This window comes from Chiloscyllium punctatum, chromosome 20 (genome assembly GCF_047496795.1).
Source record: "Chiloscyllium punctatum isolate Juve2018m chromosome 20, sChiPun1.3, whole genome shotgun sequence".
Lineage (NCBI taxonomy): Eukaryota > Metazoa > Chordata > Chondrichthyes > Orectolobiformes > Hemiscylliidae > Chiloscyllium > Chiloscyllium punctatum.
Genome location: NC_092758.1, coordinates 86,252,961 through 86,272,057, shown reverse-complemented (window position 1 = coordinate 86,272,057; position 19,097 = coordinate 86,252,961). Strand labels below are relative to the sequence as shown.

At 42.7% G+C, this 19,097-nt stretch overlaps 1 protein-coding gene across 2 annotated transcripts in view; it reads left to right on the top strand.

Annotated features, from left to right (window-relative positions):
• The window catches only part of LOC140492241 (slit homolog 3 protein-like), a 670,939-nt gene extending 657,551 nt beyond the window's left edge, over positions 1-13,388 (top strand). For both annotated transcript variants that reach the window (XM_072591156.1, XM_072591157.1), the window contains 3 exons: positions 1,918-2,203; positions 5,543-5,748; positions 8,181-13,388. In XM_072591156.1, coding sequence (XP_072447257.1) covers positions 1,918-2,203; positions 5,543-5,748; positions 8,181-8,422 — 734 coding nt within the window. In that variant the 3' untranslated portion in view covers positions 8,423-13,388. The remainder of the gene's footprint in view (positions 1-1,917; positions 2,204-5,542; positions 5,749-8,180) is intronic.
• The last annotated feature ends 5,709 nt before the right edge of the window (positions 13,389-19,097 follow it).

Genomic DNA, 19,097 nt, shown 5'->3' with positions numbered 1-19,097 from the left:
TTGGGGAGGTAATGGCCTAGTGGTATTGTTAATCCAAAGACCATGGCAGATGGTGGAATTTAAATTCAATTAACATTTGGAATTAAGAGAGTCTAATGATGACCATGAATCCATTGTCAGGAAAACCCATCTGGTTCACTAATGTCCTTGAGGGAAGAAAATCTGTCATTCTGACCAACATGTGACTCCAGACCCACAGTATGTGGTTAACTGTCATCTGCCCTCTGGACAATAACTGCTGGCCTGGTCAGATTTACCCACATCCAAGGAGTGGATTTTTTAGTAAGTGTAGCTGAACAGAGCTTGTTCACGTGTGACAAGAGCCTGTCATGTATAGTTTTAGTGTATATTGGTTATCGTTAGTGCAATTGCCCTCTGTTTTCTGTCTGCACAATTTTGATTAACTTTAAATGCAACATTGTCCAATCCATATTTTCAGAAGGCCCAGTTATTGCCTGTCCAAGTTGAACTGCACGTTCAAGAAATAAATCTATTTTTTATTCACACACTCCGTTTATGAGCACTTTTCGGCCACTTTCGACAGAGATCGCTGTGGGAATGCAACAAACAGGTCATTTGATGCTGTAAAGTCCTATTGGACTATAACTGGGTTTTGTGTGATGTATGACTTTGTCTACCCCAGTCCAACACCAGCACCTCCACATCAGAAAGGACAGACAGCGAACTTTGTTTTAGCCGGCTGCCTCATTACCTAGCACTCTTGATAAACTGGCAAAAATGATATAACTCAAATACCGCGATCTGTAAATAGCGTACAGAGGAACCTCGATTCACAGTTAAGAGTCAACCACATTGCTGTGGGTCATGTAGGCTAGACTGGGTAAGGATGGCAGATTCCTTCCCTAAAGGACATTAGTGAGCCAGATGGGTTTTTCCATATAATTGACAACAGTCATTATCAGACTCTTCATTCCAGAAGGATACGGGCGGGGAGTATTTCACTCAATTAATCGAATTCCAGATAATCGAATGCCGGATAACATAGTTTAGCCAAGCATCAAGACCTTGCGATCTTGTTGGATAATCCGATATTGGGATAATTAAATGTCGGATAGCGAGGTTCCTCTGTATAACGGTGATGTGTATACCCCCTGCATTACATTTCTAGTACTGTCAGTTTTTACATTGAGGTATGTTGATATTGTTACAATAGGTTTTCTGAGGGATGTTAATGTCTTGAAGCTTTGCTTTGTCAGGGTTTATGACGTTTATGCATACCCCTTGATTATGTGGAATATCTGATAAACTGGCACATACCTGGCTCAATAGAGTGCCGGTTAATAAAAAGTTTGCTGTATATCGGCTAGGTACCAGAGACAACATGCATTTTGATGAATAAATCCACTTATAAGTTTGTGAGTCTCTTCATAATTTCATCTGTAAAATGCACCTCTGCCGGTGATGAGGGAGGCAATGGTACTATCGCCAGACTATTAATCCAGAGACCCAGGTAACGTTCTGGGTACCCATGATTGAATCCTGCCACAGCAGATGGGTGTAATTTGAGCTCAGTAAAATCTGGAATGAAGAGTCTGATAATGACTGTTGTCAATTATATGGAAAAACCCATCTGGCTCACTAATGTCCTTTAGGGAAGGAATCTGCCATCCTTACCCAGTCTAGCCTACATGACCCACAGCAATGTGGTTGACTCTTAACTGCCCTCTGGGCAATTAGGGATGGGCAGTAGTTGCTGGCTTGGCCAGCGATGTCCTCATCCCGTGAATGAAGTTTTTAAAAACTCCCTCAATACTGCATTGAAATCTTGGGCTGCAACTCCAATCTTCTGGTTCAAAGTTGAGAATGTCAGCCAGTGTCCTAAGGTCGACGTGGTTCAGACAGTGACCACCAACCACCTCTCTTGTTAAAAGCCGTGCCCATTGTTTGTCGTTAAAGGCATCCCCCCAGTCTCGGGGATGGCAGCACTCCGCCAGGGACCTGACCGCAGCCTCAATGGCTTCCACGGCTGCATTCACGATGTGCGCATCAACAACGAGCTGCAGGACTTCAGGAGCTTGGCCCAGATGCCCCTGGGCGTCTCTCCGGGATGCAGGTCCTGCAACGTCTGCAAACACGGCGTGTGCCACTCGCTCGACCAGTCCAGCATCACCTGTGATTGCCATCCTGGGTGGACAGGGCCGCTGTGTGACCAGGAAACCCGGCACCTCTGTCCTAACTACAGGTAAGTGTTACAGACCCACTACGGAAGGTGCAGTCAGACAACTTTTCCATTGTGGCGTGGAACACTAACATAATCACATTGTTTTGGATAAACTCTCGGTTAAAGCTGAGTCCAGTTCTGGTCTCCCTGTTGTAGGAAGGATATTACGGAGCTGGAGAGGGTTCAGAAAGATTTACCAGGAAGTTGTTGGGTATGGAGGGCTTGAGTTGCAATGAGAGGCTGAAAAGGCTGGGACATTTTTTTCACTGGAGCGTAGGAGTTTGAGAGGTGACCTTGTAGAAATTTATACCCCATGAGGGGGTATAGATAAGGTGCATGGCAGGTGTATTTTCCCTAGGGTGGCGGGATTTCAAACTTAGTGGGTACATTTTTAAGGTGAGAAGAGAAAGATTTTAAAAAGTCATGGGGGGGCATTAGCTTTTTACACAGAGGGTTCAAGTGTGGAATGAACTTCCAGAGGTAGTGGTGTATGCAGGTACAGTTACAACACTTAAAAGATACGGATAAATACAGGAATGGGAAAAGTTTGGAGAGATATGAGCCAAGTGCAGACAGGTGGGACTAGGTTCATTTGGGATTATGTTCGGCATGGACTGAAGGGTCTGTTTCCGTGCTCTCTGACTCTGACTGTAGGATAGAATCCCTATAATAGTGGAAACAGGCTATTCAGCCCATTGAGTTCACACCACCCCTTCAAAGAGTATCTCACCCATATCCACCCCATAACCCTGCATTTCCCATGGTTAATCCACCTAGCCTGCACACTATGGGCAATTTAGCATGGCCAGTCCACCTAACTTGCACACCGTTGGACTGTGAGAGGAATCCCACACAGACACAGGGAGTACATACAAACTCTACACAGTCACCCGAGACTGGAATTAAACCCCAGGTCCTTAGCATTGTGAGACAGCAGTGCTAACCACTCAGTCACCATGCCACACTTGAAATGAACTTGCATCCTGCTTTCCCTTGCCTGAACGTGAGTAAGCTTTGACTTCCTTGTCTCGTTTCAAGCAGCTTTTTTTAAAATGCTGCCATCCTGCCTTTATACAGGGATTGTATATCACTTGTTTTTGATTGTGAGCAAATCAACAGACAACAGCGCCATCTGCTGGGGAGAGACTCCTGCCTTGTTTCAAGAGGAAAATTACACTGTTGCCTGGCCACCTATTCTCCTGTCATACATCACATGAGAATCTTGTCCTTTCCAGAGAAAAAATATATTTTATGATAGTTGAATCCTCTTGCCCCAGTTCTGGTACAACTTAGTCTTTGAGATATACAGCAGGGAAACAGACCCTTTGGTCCAACTCGTCTATGTTGACCAGATATTCTAAATTAGTGTAGTCCCATTTGCCAACATTTGGCCCATATCCCTTCCGTTACATATACCCATCCAAATGTCATTCAATTGTATCAGCATCCACCACCTCCTCTGGCAGCTGATTCCATACTCTTCACCACCCTCTGTGTGAAAAAGTTATCCCTTTGGCCCCTATTAAATCTTTGCCCTCTCACCTTAAACCCTCTAGGGAAAAGACCTTGACCACTTAACCTATTAATGCACATCATTGACTTTATAAAGTTTTATAAGGTCACTCCTCAGCCTCTGACACTCCAGGGAAAACAGCCCAGGCTACTCTCCAACCCTCCAACCCTGGTAACATCCTTCTAATTCTTTTCTGAACCCTTTCAAGTTTTGTAACATCTTTCCTACAGCAGTGAGACCAGAATTGAATGCAGTATTCCAAAAGTGGCCTTACCGATGTCTTTTCTACAATGTCTCAACATTATTTCTTGTTGCACCATAAATAATTTATTATCTATGCAGCACCTTCAACGACCCAAAACACATCATAGCAAATTATCAAACAAACTGAACACATAAGATGATATGAGGACTGATAATTGAAAGCCTGTTCATGGGTGAAAGGTTTAAGAAGTGCCGTTAAAATAGGAAAAATAAGAGACAGTGAAAGGTATGAGGAGGGGTTTCAACTACTGAGGATAAAAACTGCTGCCAGTGGTGGACTGATGAACATTGAGGATATGAGAGAAATCAGAATTGGAGGTGCGCAGAAAACTGAGAGTTATAGGGAGAGAGGGAATGCAGAAATAAGCAGCAAGACTGCTCACAGTGTTCTGAGTCCATCAGATGAGCATCGCTGTTCTGCTTTCTGTACTCTTAGAATACAAAGAACTTTGAATTTTTCATGGTCGTATGAACTTTTGAAGCCACTTTCAGAGATCTGAATGTCTGCATTTCTGAAACTCCTCTCTCACCCATTCCATTTTGTTGCTTCCCAGAAATGAATAACCTGTAAATTACCTTATGCTGCAATACATTGAACTGTATTTTCCATTCATCCACAGATTCTGAAATCTTTTTCACATCTCCTTGCATTGCAGTACAGCCTTCTGCATTGTTACCTCGAACCTGCACCACCTTTTGATACTATCAACATAATTTACTACGAATACCCCAGTTTCTGAGTTAAGTAAATTGTGAATAGCAGCAGTCTCAGCAACGATTGTTGTGAGACATCACATCCCATTTCTACCTCTGAGGAACATCTCACTTCTCCCCAGTTTTCTGTTTTGTAGCCATCTTTCAGTTCCTTCTGCTGCCATCACCCTGTTGCATATGTTATGACCTTTGCATCCCTCCTTTGGCACTTTACCAAAGAGACTTCTCACAGACACTGCACTGCTCTTCTCCATATTTCATCAAAAAATTCAACAAGATTCACTTGACCTACCTTTTGCCTACCTCTAAATCTAAATCTTGATTATCTGCATCTTTTGGCAAGTAATCTAACATACGGCCCACTGTTGACATGCAACTAAATGTAAAAGAGTGACACGGTGCGCTGCTGCCTTATACTGCCAAGGACCCAGGTTTGATTCTAGCCTCAGGTGACTCTCTGTGTGGAATTTGCATGTTCTCCCAATGTCTGAGTGGGTTTCCTTTAGGTGCTCCAGTTTCCAAAGAAATGCAGGTTAGGTGCGTTGGCCATGCTAAATTGCCCAAAGTGTTCAGGCATGTGCAGGCTAGGGTTTAGCCATGGGAAATACATGGTTATGGGGTTGGAGTAGGTCAGTGTGAGATGACGGTGTATATGGACTCAGTGGGTCAAACGGCCTGTTTCCACACTGTAGGGATTATATGATCCAGTGTTCAGGTGATGGTTCAACACAGCTTATAATTGAGAATCACCACTACCTATGTCTTACACTGCTCGAGATCTAAATGCTGCCAGATTTTATAAATGCTGCCAGATCTATTTGCAGAGCCCCCTGCTTTTCATTAGTAACTTTTCTTATGTCACCTTCCAGGTGCGTTCATGGAACATGTGTAATGTCTGACTCCACATACCGCTGTGTGTGCAAGGATGGCTATGTTGGCAAGCTCTGTGACAAAGGCCAACTGACAGACAACTGTCAGAATCTGAAGTGCGACCATGGCCGCTGTAAGATATCTGGTCAAGGGGAGCCATATTGTGAGTGTGATACCAACTTTACCGGAGAAACCTGCCAAACAGGTAAGGAAAGAGAAGGGTCTTGACTCCTAAAGCTGCACATTGTGCTCCCGAGGCTTCTGGAGATGATGAATGTCTTGACCACCCAACTGGGAGCCAATGAGATCTGTGTGTTGCCTCTTTTTGAGAAGGCCCACCATATTTCTGTCCATCTGGCACAAGTGATGGGCCTTTCCTAGCATCAAAAACACCAGGGATACAGGTCCAGTCCATTGAGAGCTGCCAACCAATTAAGAGACTAGCCAAAAGGTGGAAGCTCTTCTATACTCAGTGGTGCCACAGCAGTGGTAGTGGTTACTGTCAGTACATCACCCACCCAAAGTCTTCAAGGACCCCGGCACATGGAAGAAAGGGGGTTTGTAGGGTGGAGTGGGAGAGGGGGTTGGGCAGATGGATGGTTCTGGTGAGTAGGAAGGATGGGAGGGGTGACTATCAGCAATATAATTCCCAGTCCCCCTTTCATAATGCTATGTGCCTTGATTGGATGCCAAGTGCCTGACAATGAGGGATGCTTGCTGCTCTCTTTCACCACCCATCCCCCCATTACCCCAGGTTCTGTATGGGTTCAGAGGACAAACATGCTAAGGTTTGTTTATCCTATTGGAATCATTCCAATGAGTTGCTGAGCAGACAAGCTTTACCTACTTGAAGGCTTCTATTGGCTGCAGAGCCTTCCTGTTATGGACTTATTCAGGATGAAGGCTGGGAAGAGGCACAATTCTCGTCCTCTTTCCTCCAGCCAATTAATTGTTCACCCACCACTGCGGAGGGTCCATAGTGATCTGGTGATTTGACCAAACCTTCACCTGATGTCAATGCCAGATTTTTATTGTTGGAAATTACAAAGCCAGCAGCTAACATTTGTCCCGAGATTTTCATTGGAGTGTAAGATGTTGAGAAGTGCCCATACAAAGGTTTATAAATTCATGAGGTGTATAGATAGGGTGAAGAATAGGGGGCACATTTTTAAGGTAAGAGGAGAAAGATTTAAAAAGTCATGACAAATAAACTTCTTACACAGAGTAGTTTGTGTGTGAAATGAACTTCGTGTGGGAATAGTGGATGTGGGTACAATTACAATGTTTAAAAGAAATGTGGAGAAGTGCATGAATAGGAAAGGTTTGAAGGGATATGGGTCAGGAGCAGGCAGGCAGGACTAGGTTAATTTGGGATTATCTCTGGCATGGACTGTTTGGACCAAAGGGTCTGTTTCTGTGCTGCGTGACTCAATGATTCTATGTGCAGATTAGGTGGATTGGCCATGTTAACTTGCCCCATGGTGTCCAGGGTGTGCAGGCTACGTTTATTAGCCATGGGAAATGCACGGTTATAAGGGTAGGGTATGGGAATGAGTCTGGGTGGAATGCTCTTTGGAGAATCGGTGTGAACTCAATGGGCCTGCTTCCCCACTGTAGGGATTCTATGGTTTATCTACCTTAAATTAAACTTTAACCCATTTTATTTAACCTCACTTTACTTTAACTTAAATTATATTTAGTCCTAACTATAACTTTATCTCTATTAGTACAGTTTGAAACAAATACTACCCCAATCTGAGTGAAGTGACTAGTGTTTGCTGTCGATGTAGACCTTGCCTCATGGTTCTTTGTTTTCACTGAAGATCAGTTCGGGACACATGCTTCTCAGCTGTTGGTCTCAGTGGCTGCTGTTGCTAAATCCTTTGTCTGGTGACTTTTATCCTGAAGTGTCTTCACTTTCCAGAAACTTCTCTAGCACTCAACCAATGAATTGACCAAGCCTGATCATATTGTTCAATCCCAGCCAACGGAGTTTACTGGTAAACAACTCCCAAAATGTTTGTATCAAGTTGTAAACGTCCACATTCCGTACTCAATATAAAGTAATGTGGTGCTAGTATGTGTAGTAGACCACCATAATACCTTGGAGAAAATGAGGACTGCAGATGCTGGAGATCAGAGTTGAGAGTATGGTACTGGAAAAGCTTTTCCATCACCATACTCTCCACCATAAAACCTCCCTTATCCAGTCAACACAGGAAACTGCAGTTCACAACTTACAGGACCAGTCCCAACATGTCCTAGCTCCAGTTTAGCTGAAGTCAGAGTTTAAATTAGCTTGGCCAAAACTCCCAGCATGCTCCTCACCAATCTTGTTGGCATTTCTCCTGCTGACCACTAGATCAGGAGAACACTTTGACTCTACTACCTCACGTTTTGTCCGACGTGATCTTTGAGCCAGCCAAAAGTCTTAACCTCACTTGGACAAGCTAGGGAAATCAGCCCAAGCCTTTTCCATGGAAACAGTATTCCCCAGGAAATGGATCCCATCCTAATATCTAACCAACTTCCTGCCTTGAAATTACGATGCCCAATCCTCATGGATCAAAGTATTTGAAGCAAGCTAGTGAGGCAAACACAATCTTAATGGTGACCTCTCCTCTCTCATTTTTGCAGAGCTCCTCTGTCAAAAGGAAATGTTTCGTGATGTCTATCGTAAGCAGCAAGGCTACGCCTCATGCCAGACCACGGTTAAAGTCCCTCGGCTGGAATGCAAGGGAAGCTGTGCCAATGGGGAGTGCTGTGTGCCGCTACGTAGCAAGCGACGGAAATATGTCTTCCAGTGCACAGACGGCTCCTCATTTGTGGAAGACGTTGAGAGGGTTGTTGACTGCGGCTGTGGGAGTTGTTCTTTGTAGGGGCCCCGAAACAGGAAGTGGAGGCTCAACAGCAGCATGCACCTGTGACAAGTATTGAACCCTTTAACTCTCATAGTGGACCAAAAGAAATGGAAATATATTGTAAGATAACAAATAGAACCTATTTTTATTATTAAAAAAAAGGACTATTTTCTTCAGGTATTACTAAAATATATCACATCACCTGGGTATGTATATCATACTTTGTTACCTTTGCAAGATGTTTTGTTTTCTGTTTTATTAACCTGACGGAAATATTCTGGGAAAAGCTTGCTCAATTGGTTAATGTGAAAGTGTTTGAAGGACCAGTTATATTACTGTCCAACTGACTTAAGCTTTTGAAGAAAGGAACGTCGTTGAACACCAATTGGCTCTTCATTTTACTGTAGCCTCCATCATCCTTGCTGACCCCTGTGTTGTTGTCCAAGGGACTTTCACGTGATTGTCAATACAGTGTAATCAATACTCTTCAGATCCCTGCTAACTTGCTGTCTCTGATTTAACAGCCATAATGCTGATGAAGCTGTTTAACTGCCAGCAGCTTCTACACTTGCACAGTTAAACGCAGAAATCCAGGAGTTGTTGACAGTGGTTCCCTGCTCCTCCATGGATTGCACTGTTGAAGTTGTTACGGACCAGATTTATTGCTGACCAACAAAACAAAAATCATTGGACTGATCAGGACCTCCATTATTTTTCATGTTGTCATTTTTAAATGGGTTTTTAAATGCTTTTTAAAGTTTGAAATTATTGCTGAACAACTTCTCTGATCCTCAATCACAAGTCTTTTTTTCCATTTGTCAGTATCACAATTCTGTAATGTTTGGAAATCTGTCTCCAATTTTATTTCATTCTCCATGAAGTTATGTGTAACAATCACAGAGTGCTTTTACCTCTCTGACTTGATGTTTATGGGAATTCTCCAATGTGTTTGGCTATTTGGTCAAGTTAATTATATCATTGGTGCAGGACACCTGGAGGTTGTCTTGACCTGGTGTTATGAACCAGACCAGACCCCCTTAAAATATTTTAAGAAGGTAGCCTAGACCCTAATTCTTTCTTATTTTAAAGGTAAATGTCAGGTGCTGTGTTCCAGATGCAATTCAATTGGTCAAACTATTCGACATTAAGCAAAGCACAATTTATTCAAACACTGTAGTTAAATTCCAACAAAAGGAAGAAAAACTTAGAATAATAACCCTATTGGAAAATGTAACAAAATAGTAGATACAGTAACTATTACTAATTAACAGTTCCTATATAGTAACATCGCATAAACACCCCCCCCCCCGGCAAAAGGCAAATTCAGAAAACAGATTTCGACTCATGCAATCCAGTAACCTAGGAAGATAGCCCTCAGCTTTTAGCTGTAATTGAGAGAGGGAAAAAAAGCTTCCACTTCTTCAAATCGCCAACAGAAACTGCTGCTGAAAACTGAAAACTAAAAATCCTTGGTTCTGTAGGTGGGAGCTTGACCACACCCATCCATGCTGCTTCTATTGTTCCAACTTCAAAAAAAAAGACCCAAGGCTTCACAAGTTGTTTATTTTCTCATAGGATGATCAGTACTTGTTCCCCAATCTCTCTCTCTCTCTCTCTCTCTCTCTATCTCTATCTATCTATCTATCTATCTGAAAGAAACCAGGACAAAACACACCTCTTAAAGCCACAGCATCAGCACATTTGGCACTGCAATTAAGTTAATGCTGGAGAAGATTGAATTGGCAAGATGGGGATAGTTAAACCTTTGATGACAGCTTTCTTTGAGGTCAGTGTTAAGCACTGTCTCTTCATTCCAGATCACAAAATACAGGCCACTGTTAACAATAACATTGTGAAGCATACTGTAGAAACCTAATGACATAATACAGTGTAAAATCCATTACAGGTACCTAACAACATGCGCACAATGTGAAGCATTCTGCCGATATCCAAAAATGAGAAAAGATTGTCAATCAAACAAATAACATGTAGACCACACTAGATTTCCAGTACCTTTGACAGTAGGATACAGTTTATTGCAGATTCCCAGTAACCAAGTAGAAAATATACACACTGAATTTACACACATAACCTAAACACTGTGCAACGTATTGAAGATATCCAATACTGAATTGACATACTATGGAATGCACTTTTGTTACTGAGCATAGAGTACGGTGTAGTCATCCAATACCAGATCATAAAAATTCTACAATGTGGAAGCAAGCCATTCAGCCCATCGAGTCCACACTGACCCTGTGAAGAGTATCCCACACCATCCCTTTAACCCAGCATTTCTCATGGCCAATCCACCTAACCTGCACATCTTTGGACTGTGGGAGAAAACCAGGGCACTTGGAGGGAATCCACGCAGATATGGGGAGAAAGTGCAAACTCCACACAGACAGTTTCACCCAAGGCTGGAATTTAATCCATGGTGCTGGGAGGCAGCAGTGCTAACCACTGTGTTGCCCTCTGAAGAGCTATGAATCTTCCACAGTTCCCAGTCAGACTACTGCATGCAGTATCCCAATTGGTTGAAGAAGACAAGAGATTATTTTGAAAACTTCCAGAGATTAAAAACAGGACCAATCAGGAAATAAACAAAAACACAGATTAGCCTTGCAGATAGCCCATAGGGCACCACTTGCACACTCAGAGCTGACTCTGTACAAACATCACCTGAGAGGTGTTTACTATTTATAGAGTCATAGAGTTGTAGAGCATGGATCAGACCCTTCAGTCCAACTAGTCCTATTTGCCTGCATTTGGCCCATCTCCTAATACCATTTAATCAAGAGCTTTTCATCTCTGGCTAACATGATTAAAGGTCTAGACCTCAAAGCTCCTGCCGTAGCTCAATGGTCCTCAAGCAGAAAGTAATGCTCTTTTATCCATTAGACAGTGTTGCCAGACATTAGATCATACTGTTGAGGAAACACATATAAAATTTAATTCTGATAACCATAGTGCATGCAATTGAGGAGGAGATTACACATCTGCACAGACGCTGGGCTTGATTCTTTACCGTGACACACCAAAGCAATGTAAAACTGAACTGTTTTATGTGATGTCTGAGCATCGTATTGATTTTCTGTCTCATATTGCTACCCCCAAGGTATCTGCTATCTCAAATGTCTCACATGTGCCAATCCCTGTTCTTATTATCTGCTCTTGAGGATTTGGGTATCAGACATTTAAGCTTCCAGGAGATGAAGATTTATTATTTGCTGAGTACAATTCAGCTGCTTGAGCCAATGATTTACAGAGCATTAAGCATAAACATCGAAGAGGAAGAGCTGCACAATATGGTTTTGATGCAAGTGATGGATGACAGCAATTGTTGAATTTTCTTTCGAGAGTTTAATGTGGAAATAAATCAGTTTGGTCCAAAATAAAGCTTTAACTGCAAGGAATTCCTTTGCTGATGTCCCAGAGTTCCAAACATATACACTGCATTCCGATAAATGGAAGAACTAACGACTTGTGCACCACATTGCTTGCAGTGGTAAGACAATGATCAGTCAGCAAGGAGATCAGGGATTTCAGGATCTAGTGCTCCCCATCAGATGATACCCATTGATGTAACTCACCACAACACACCTATTGCTCATGTAGAGCTCATCTATTGAAGAGATTTGCGTGTGTGGGACAGTGGATTTATAGAGGTTTAGAGATTTCTCACCCACTTCATTAAAAAGTATAAAGAAATCTAAGAGAGAAGACAATTGACTGTTGTATTGACCTAAAAATCCAATCAGTATCTACTGCAATTAACCTAGTGCCTTACATTTAGCCCATTAACTGAAGTATTACCTAAGTGCAATTTTTGCTGCATTGATCTAAGTGCCTGAGAATCCACACAATGCCTTATACCTTAACCTGAGGGAAAGTCCTAGCATCAATTCAATGCCTAATAAATTAAGCTGAGAAACCTTACAGTCAACCCAATGCCTTATATGTTAATCGGAAAGTCTTACAGGAACCCAATGCCTTATGCCTTAACATTAGGACCTTACAATTGACCTCATAACTTGTACATTAAGCTGAGGGAGAGAATTGGCATCAACACAATGCCTGCAAACTGAGAGCCCTTAAGGTCAACCCAATGCCTTACACATTAACCTGAAAGTCTTACAGGAAACCAATGTCTTGTGCCAATCCACCCAATGTCTTATGCATTAAACTGAGGACTTACCGTCAACCTTATGTCTTATATATTAACCCAAGAGCTGAAAAGTCAAAATAATGCCTTACACATTGAGTATATTCTCACAGAACATCCTAAATACTCTGAAGGGCATCTCATAGTAATGGTTGTTTAACTCAGCTGCACTGAAGGCTGTGATGTGCTACTCCCAGCGAACCCAGTATCTATTGCACTCGGATGATTGCCAATTTCTTTAGCAATTAATCCTTTACATATCAATCCAGTATTTGCAACCACTCATCAAAATTGCCAACCTGGTGTGTATGGATTTATAAGTCCAATGGTACGTGATAAATGCACACCTTTACATCACTTCTGTAAGCAAGTGAGGGTTCCTTTGCGGCTTACACACTATAGGGAAACGAGGTGAGATTTAGTATATTTCATACTGGAAACCATCACCAAAGTGTTGACAGGCTTCAGACAGTACAGCTTCCATTCTGGATGGAAGTATGGTCAGAAAGAATGAAGCAAAACGTGAGACTTCATCTTTAATGGCTACAAACAACAATTCCTGTCTCCTTAGACCATGCCCATTTATTCTATCTGTCTACTGTGAGATGTCGCAGCAGAAGTGATACAGGAAGTCTGACTCTGACTCGTTCTCCCTGATAATGATCACAAGGAAATAAACCTCTTGAGCAGTTTACAACTTACAGGTGTTTAACCCTTTATTCTTTGTTTTACAAAAATATGTACATTTTAATGTTATATATTTTGTGAAATATTATGTCTTGTACAAAACAATAAATGGAAGTGTTTGCACCAAAAAAAATGGACAGATAATTAATTTATTTTACTTTAGGTTAGCAGTTCAAGTTTGTCGATAGTTGGTATTGGTTTAAAGCTCTACTTGTTTGACGTTACAGAGCTTAAACATTAGTTAAGAGGATACGAAGTTGAAGCGTTTAATTTTGAACAAGATACAAGAAATAAATGTCAACAAAGGAAGCGTCATTTTATACAGCATGAGAGAAGAGTGCTGATTGGTTGGGCCTGGAATATCTGTGAAGACCATGTAGATCAATTTAGATTGATTGGTGAAGGTGTTGCTATGGAGATATAGCAGAGATTGACGGTCTCTATGACTTTTTTTGGAAAAAGGTACAGTGTATGGACAAATTCCTTTTGCCTACATAAAACAGGGCCCTGTGTCTTTACGCATGTTGTATTTAACACATCCCATTGACCATTCCCAGTGGACAGCATGCCAATTATGCTGGCAAACCTCTGAAAAAATATATCCACGATTATTTAAAAACCAAAAGAACGGTGGATGTTTTACATCAGAAACGAAAACAGAAGTTAGTGGAAAAGCTCAGTCGGTCTGGCAGCACCTGTGGAGAGAAATCAAAGTTAATGTTTTGGGAATGTTCTGAGGAAGGGTCATTTGACCTGAAACATTAACTCTGATTTCTCTCCACACCACAAACCTAGGTGTAAGATGAAAGGAGAAAGATTTAAAAGGGACCTGAGGGGCAACGTTTTCACACAGAGGGTGGTTTGAATGTGGAATGAACTGCCAGGGGAAGTGGTAGATGCAAGTACAGTTACACCATTTAAAAGATATTTGGACAGTTAGTTGAATAGGAAAGGTTTAGAGGGATATGGGTCACATGCAGACAAGTGGGAATGGGTTAGTTTGGGAAATTTGGTCGGAATGGACGAATTGAACTGAAGGGTCTGTTTCCATGCTGTATGACTATATGTCCATGTGCTTTGGGTTAACCTACAGTGCTAATGTGGTGCTTTTAATGTTTATTCAATACTACTTGAATCCTTACAGGCTCATCCAGGTTTAATGCTGAATCAATAGTGCTCAGTTCCAAACTAATGCGAATTCCTAACTGAATCAGTCCAGGCTCTATTCTGAATCATTGGTACCATCATAAATGCAAGTTAGCATTTAATATCAAACTTGTTTAGACTCAATATTGAACCAATATAGATTGAAAGCTAAAACTGAAAGAGGAGTTACATACACAGGACCCCCTTTTATGCAGCAAAAAGAAGTCATATACATTTGCACCATTCTCAGACATTTTCCTAATCAACCAATTCTGAGATATAGGGCAGCACAGTGGCTCAGTGGTTAGCACGGCAGCCTCAGAGCACCAGGGACCTGGATTTGATTCTATCCTCAGATAGCAGTGTGGAGTTTGCATATTCTTCCTGTGTCTGTGTGGATTTCCTCCAGGTGCTCCAGTTTCCTCCCACAATCCAAAGATGTGCAGCTTATATGGATTGGACATGCTAAACTGCCTTAGTATTAGTCAGGGGAAACGTAGAGAAATAAGGGTCTGGGTGGGTTATTCTTTGGAGGGTTGGCATAGATATATTGGGCCAAAGGGCCTGTTTCCACACTGTAGAGATTCTAAGTTCTATTATCACGTGCATTTTGGAGAAGGTGGGACTTGAACCTAGGCCTCCTGACTCAGAAACAGAAGACACTGGTGCTGCACTACAAAAACCTGACTCTGCCATGGATGCAGCCAATCTCTGCTGGATCCCTGTAGCAACACCTTGCCCAGTCAAAATTGGCATTCCCAGTCTGAGAATCAATATTGACAGGTAACTGTCTGTTCTTGTTGCAACTCCATGCATCTAATGGCTCAGCTAATCAGCATCCTCTTTTTATGCTGTGTAACATGGTGTCTCTCTTGTACAAGTTTGTTTCTTGCATCCTAATTCTGCCTTAGCTTTGGCTTTGAATCTATATTTGTTCAATATTGAGTCTAAATGAGTTGGATATGAAATGCCAACTTGCATTTATGATGGCACTCATGATTCAGAATGGTGCCGGAACTGATTCCGTTAGGAATTTGGATTAGTTTGGGACTGAGCATTATTGATTCAGCATTAAGCCTGAATGAGCCTGTAAAGATTCGAGTAGTCTTGAATAAATATTAATTCTAGTTTAAACCTATTTTCATCAGTACTGTGCTTATACTGTTTCAATACTCAGCCTAATTGAGTCTATACTCATTCAATATAGGGACTGAGCTGCGTTGATAGAAAGCCTATGTTGATGTAATATTGTACTGACAGAGTTAATCTGTAAACACCAGTATTGATCCTATACTGACAGTGGTTAGCCTGTGGTCATTAGTAACTAGCAATGACACTGGTAAATATATAGTCATCAATATAGATCCTGCATTGATGGTAGTTAGCAAGTGATCATTAATATTAAACACGGAACCCACACAGCACAGGAACAGACCCTTCAGCCCTCCATGTCTGTGCCAACCATAAACCCATTCTAAAACTAATCTCATTTGCCTGCACACGGTCCGTATCCCTCTATTCCGTGTCTGTTCATGTGTCTGTCTCAATACCTCGTAAGTGTTGATGTCATATCTGCCTCTGCCATGCCCTCCACCTTAAACAATGCCCCCTGGTATTTCCATCCTGGAAAAAGACTCCAACCATCCACTCGATCCATGTCTCACAATTCTATGTACTGCTATCAGGCCGCCCTATTGGTCCTGTACCAACAGTCATCAGCCTAATATCATTAATATTGATCCTGTACTGACAACGGTTCGCCTGTAGTCATTAATACAGATCCTGCTCTGTCAGTCAATAACCTATCATCATTGATCCTACACTGACCTCAGTTAGCCTGCAGTCATTACGACTGAACTGTGATTGATTAGCAGAAGCTTCCCAATTGTTTCAGTTTAATGTGAGCACCAAGGAGATGGTGGAAGTCAGCTCAGTGCTAGTACTGGTATTTGGTTCGGGGGGGGCTGGGGCGTGCGCCAAGACCTGGGAGGAGCGGATCAGGAAGATGAGACAGAAACTAGGCAGATGGGGGCAACGGTCGCTCTCCATCGCGGGAAAAAACCTGGTCATCAGGTGTGAGGTACTCTCAGTATTGCTATATGTGGCACAGGTCTGGCCTATCCCCAGGACCTGTGCCGCCGCAGTCACCCGGGCCATCTTCCAATTCATTTGGAGATCAAAGATGGACCGGGTCCGAAGAGACTCAATGTACAAAGACCGGTGCAATGGGGGAAAAAACACGCCCAATGCCACCCTCACCCTGATGGCCACCTTTGTGTGTGGCTGCATCAAGCTGTGCGTGGATCCCCGGTACGCAAACACCAAGTGTCACTACGTACTGAGGTTCTACCTGTCCCCGGTGTTGCGAAGGATGGGCCTGGCCTCGCTGCCGCGGAACGCTCCGAGTAGTTGGACCGTTCCGTATCACCTGTCCTTCGTGGAGATATTTATGAGGAAAAACACCTTTGACCACAAGTCCATCAGGAAGTGGTCAGCACGTAGCGTCCTTGAGACCCTTCGGGAAAAGGAGAGGGCGGATCCTGTCGAGCGGTTCCCTGAGCAGACTGTCAAAGCCATTTGGCAGAATGCCTCATCGCCAGAACTTTCCAACAAGCACCAAGACGTGGCTTGGCTGGTGGTGAGAAGGGCTCTGCCTGTGAGATCCTTTATGCACGCCCGGACTCTCTGCCGCACCGCACGCTGCCCTCGAAGTGGCTGCGGGGGGGACGAGACTGTCACACACCTCCTTCTGGAATGTGCCTATGCAGAGGAAGTCTGGAGAGGAATGCAGTGGTGCTTGTCGAGGTTCGTCCCGAGCAGCGCCGTGACGCGGGACTCCGTGCTCTACGGCCTGTTCCCCGGGACTCACACCGAGACGAACATTAACTGCGCCTGGAGGATCATCAACTCGGTGAAGGACGCTCTCTGGGCGGTCCGAAACCTGTTGATCTTCCAGCTGAAGGAGTTGACCCCGACCGAGTGTTGCAGACTGGCACATTCCAAGGTCCAAGACTACGTGTTGAGGGACGCGCTGAAGCTTGGGGCAGCTGCCGCCAAGGCGCGGTGGGGAAAGACCACTGTGTAAGATCGGCCTGCCGAAAGAAGAACAGGGGGCCCATACAGATGTTTTTTTGGGCTCTGCTGATGCCTCAGCCAAATATATGTATATATACAAGATTGAAAAAATGCACAGGATTGTAAAGGACAAGAATAAAGTCGAATCTGTGTTTGTAAATATGGACATATGTATGGCATGATCCAATGTACAGACCATCAAATCATTTATGAATAAAGTATATTTTTGAAATAAAAAAAAAGTACTGTTTTTCCACTATATCAGACAAGTTTTAGATCAAACCACAAAGATATAAAATATCTTCCAATATTTGACATTAAATCACATACCAAATCTATATTGGTTCTTGTTATAATTTGTTTAAGAACTGATTGAATTTTGTCATTTCTTATTGTATAGTATTCACTGAATTTGTTAAAGTGAGTTGAGACCTGGCAAAGAAAGGTGAGAAATCTGACTATACAAGGACAAAGAGAAGAAGTGACAGCGATTAATACTGAAACTGTAACTCTTGATGTTTAAGAGGCAATGCCTGTTTAAAAAAAACCATGAGTTACAACATCTTTCCTATAGCAGAGAGACCAGAACTGAATGCAGTATTCCAAAAGTGGCCTAACCGATGCCCTGTATGGCTGCAACTTGACTTCCCAACTCCTCTACTCAATGCACTGACCAATAAAGGCAAGCTTACCAGACACCTTGTTCACTATCCTGTCTACCTGTCAGTTCAGCTTCAAGGAACTATGAATCCGCATTCCAAGATCTCTTTGACTGTAGAAAGTTTTATAAAATCATGAGGGGCATGAATAGGGTAAATAGTTAAGGTCTTTTCCCTGGGGTAGAGGAACCCAAATCTAGAAGGCATAGGTTTATGGTGAGAGGGGAAAGATAATAAAAGGAACGTAAGGGACAATGTTTTCATGCATAAGGTAGTGCGTGTATGGAATGAACTGCCAGAGGTGGTGGTGGAGGCTGGTACAATTACAACATTTAAAAGGCATCTGGATGGGTATATGAATAGGAAGGGTTAAGAGGGATTTGGACCAAATGCTGTCAAATGGACTAGATTAATTTAGGATATCTGGTCGGTATGGATGAGTTGGACCAAAGGGTCCATATCCGCTCCGTACATCTCTATGGCTCTAAGAAGAGAAAGGTATATTGTAGACAAAGAATACAATGAATAAGATAAATTAGAAAGGAGAACAGAAGTCTGACTAAAGAAGTCTCATGTCTGGGATATGTGAGCTTGGAGTTTATTCTTTGCCCACCATCCCCCCTCCACAACCCCCCCCCCCCCCTCCCCCCAAACCCCCAAAGCTGTGTGGAACTTGGCTTTGGACCAACAGTGTCCAACTGAAGCTACATCTGTGTTTTTCTAACTCATTCAACTCAATAAAGCCGACGTCTAAAGTTAGAATGCATTTATTCAGAATGAATGATTACAAGTTGAAAAATGATCAATCTCAATTCCTGTGAATGCACTAGGGTACCAGAGTACTACTGTAAAAGCATTGGAACATCAAAGAATGAAAAGGTCGAGGATGAGAAAAAGATAATTGACATCAAAGCCCATCAATCTCGCACGCTTACCTTTTCCATTCTGTCATCCAACAGCG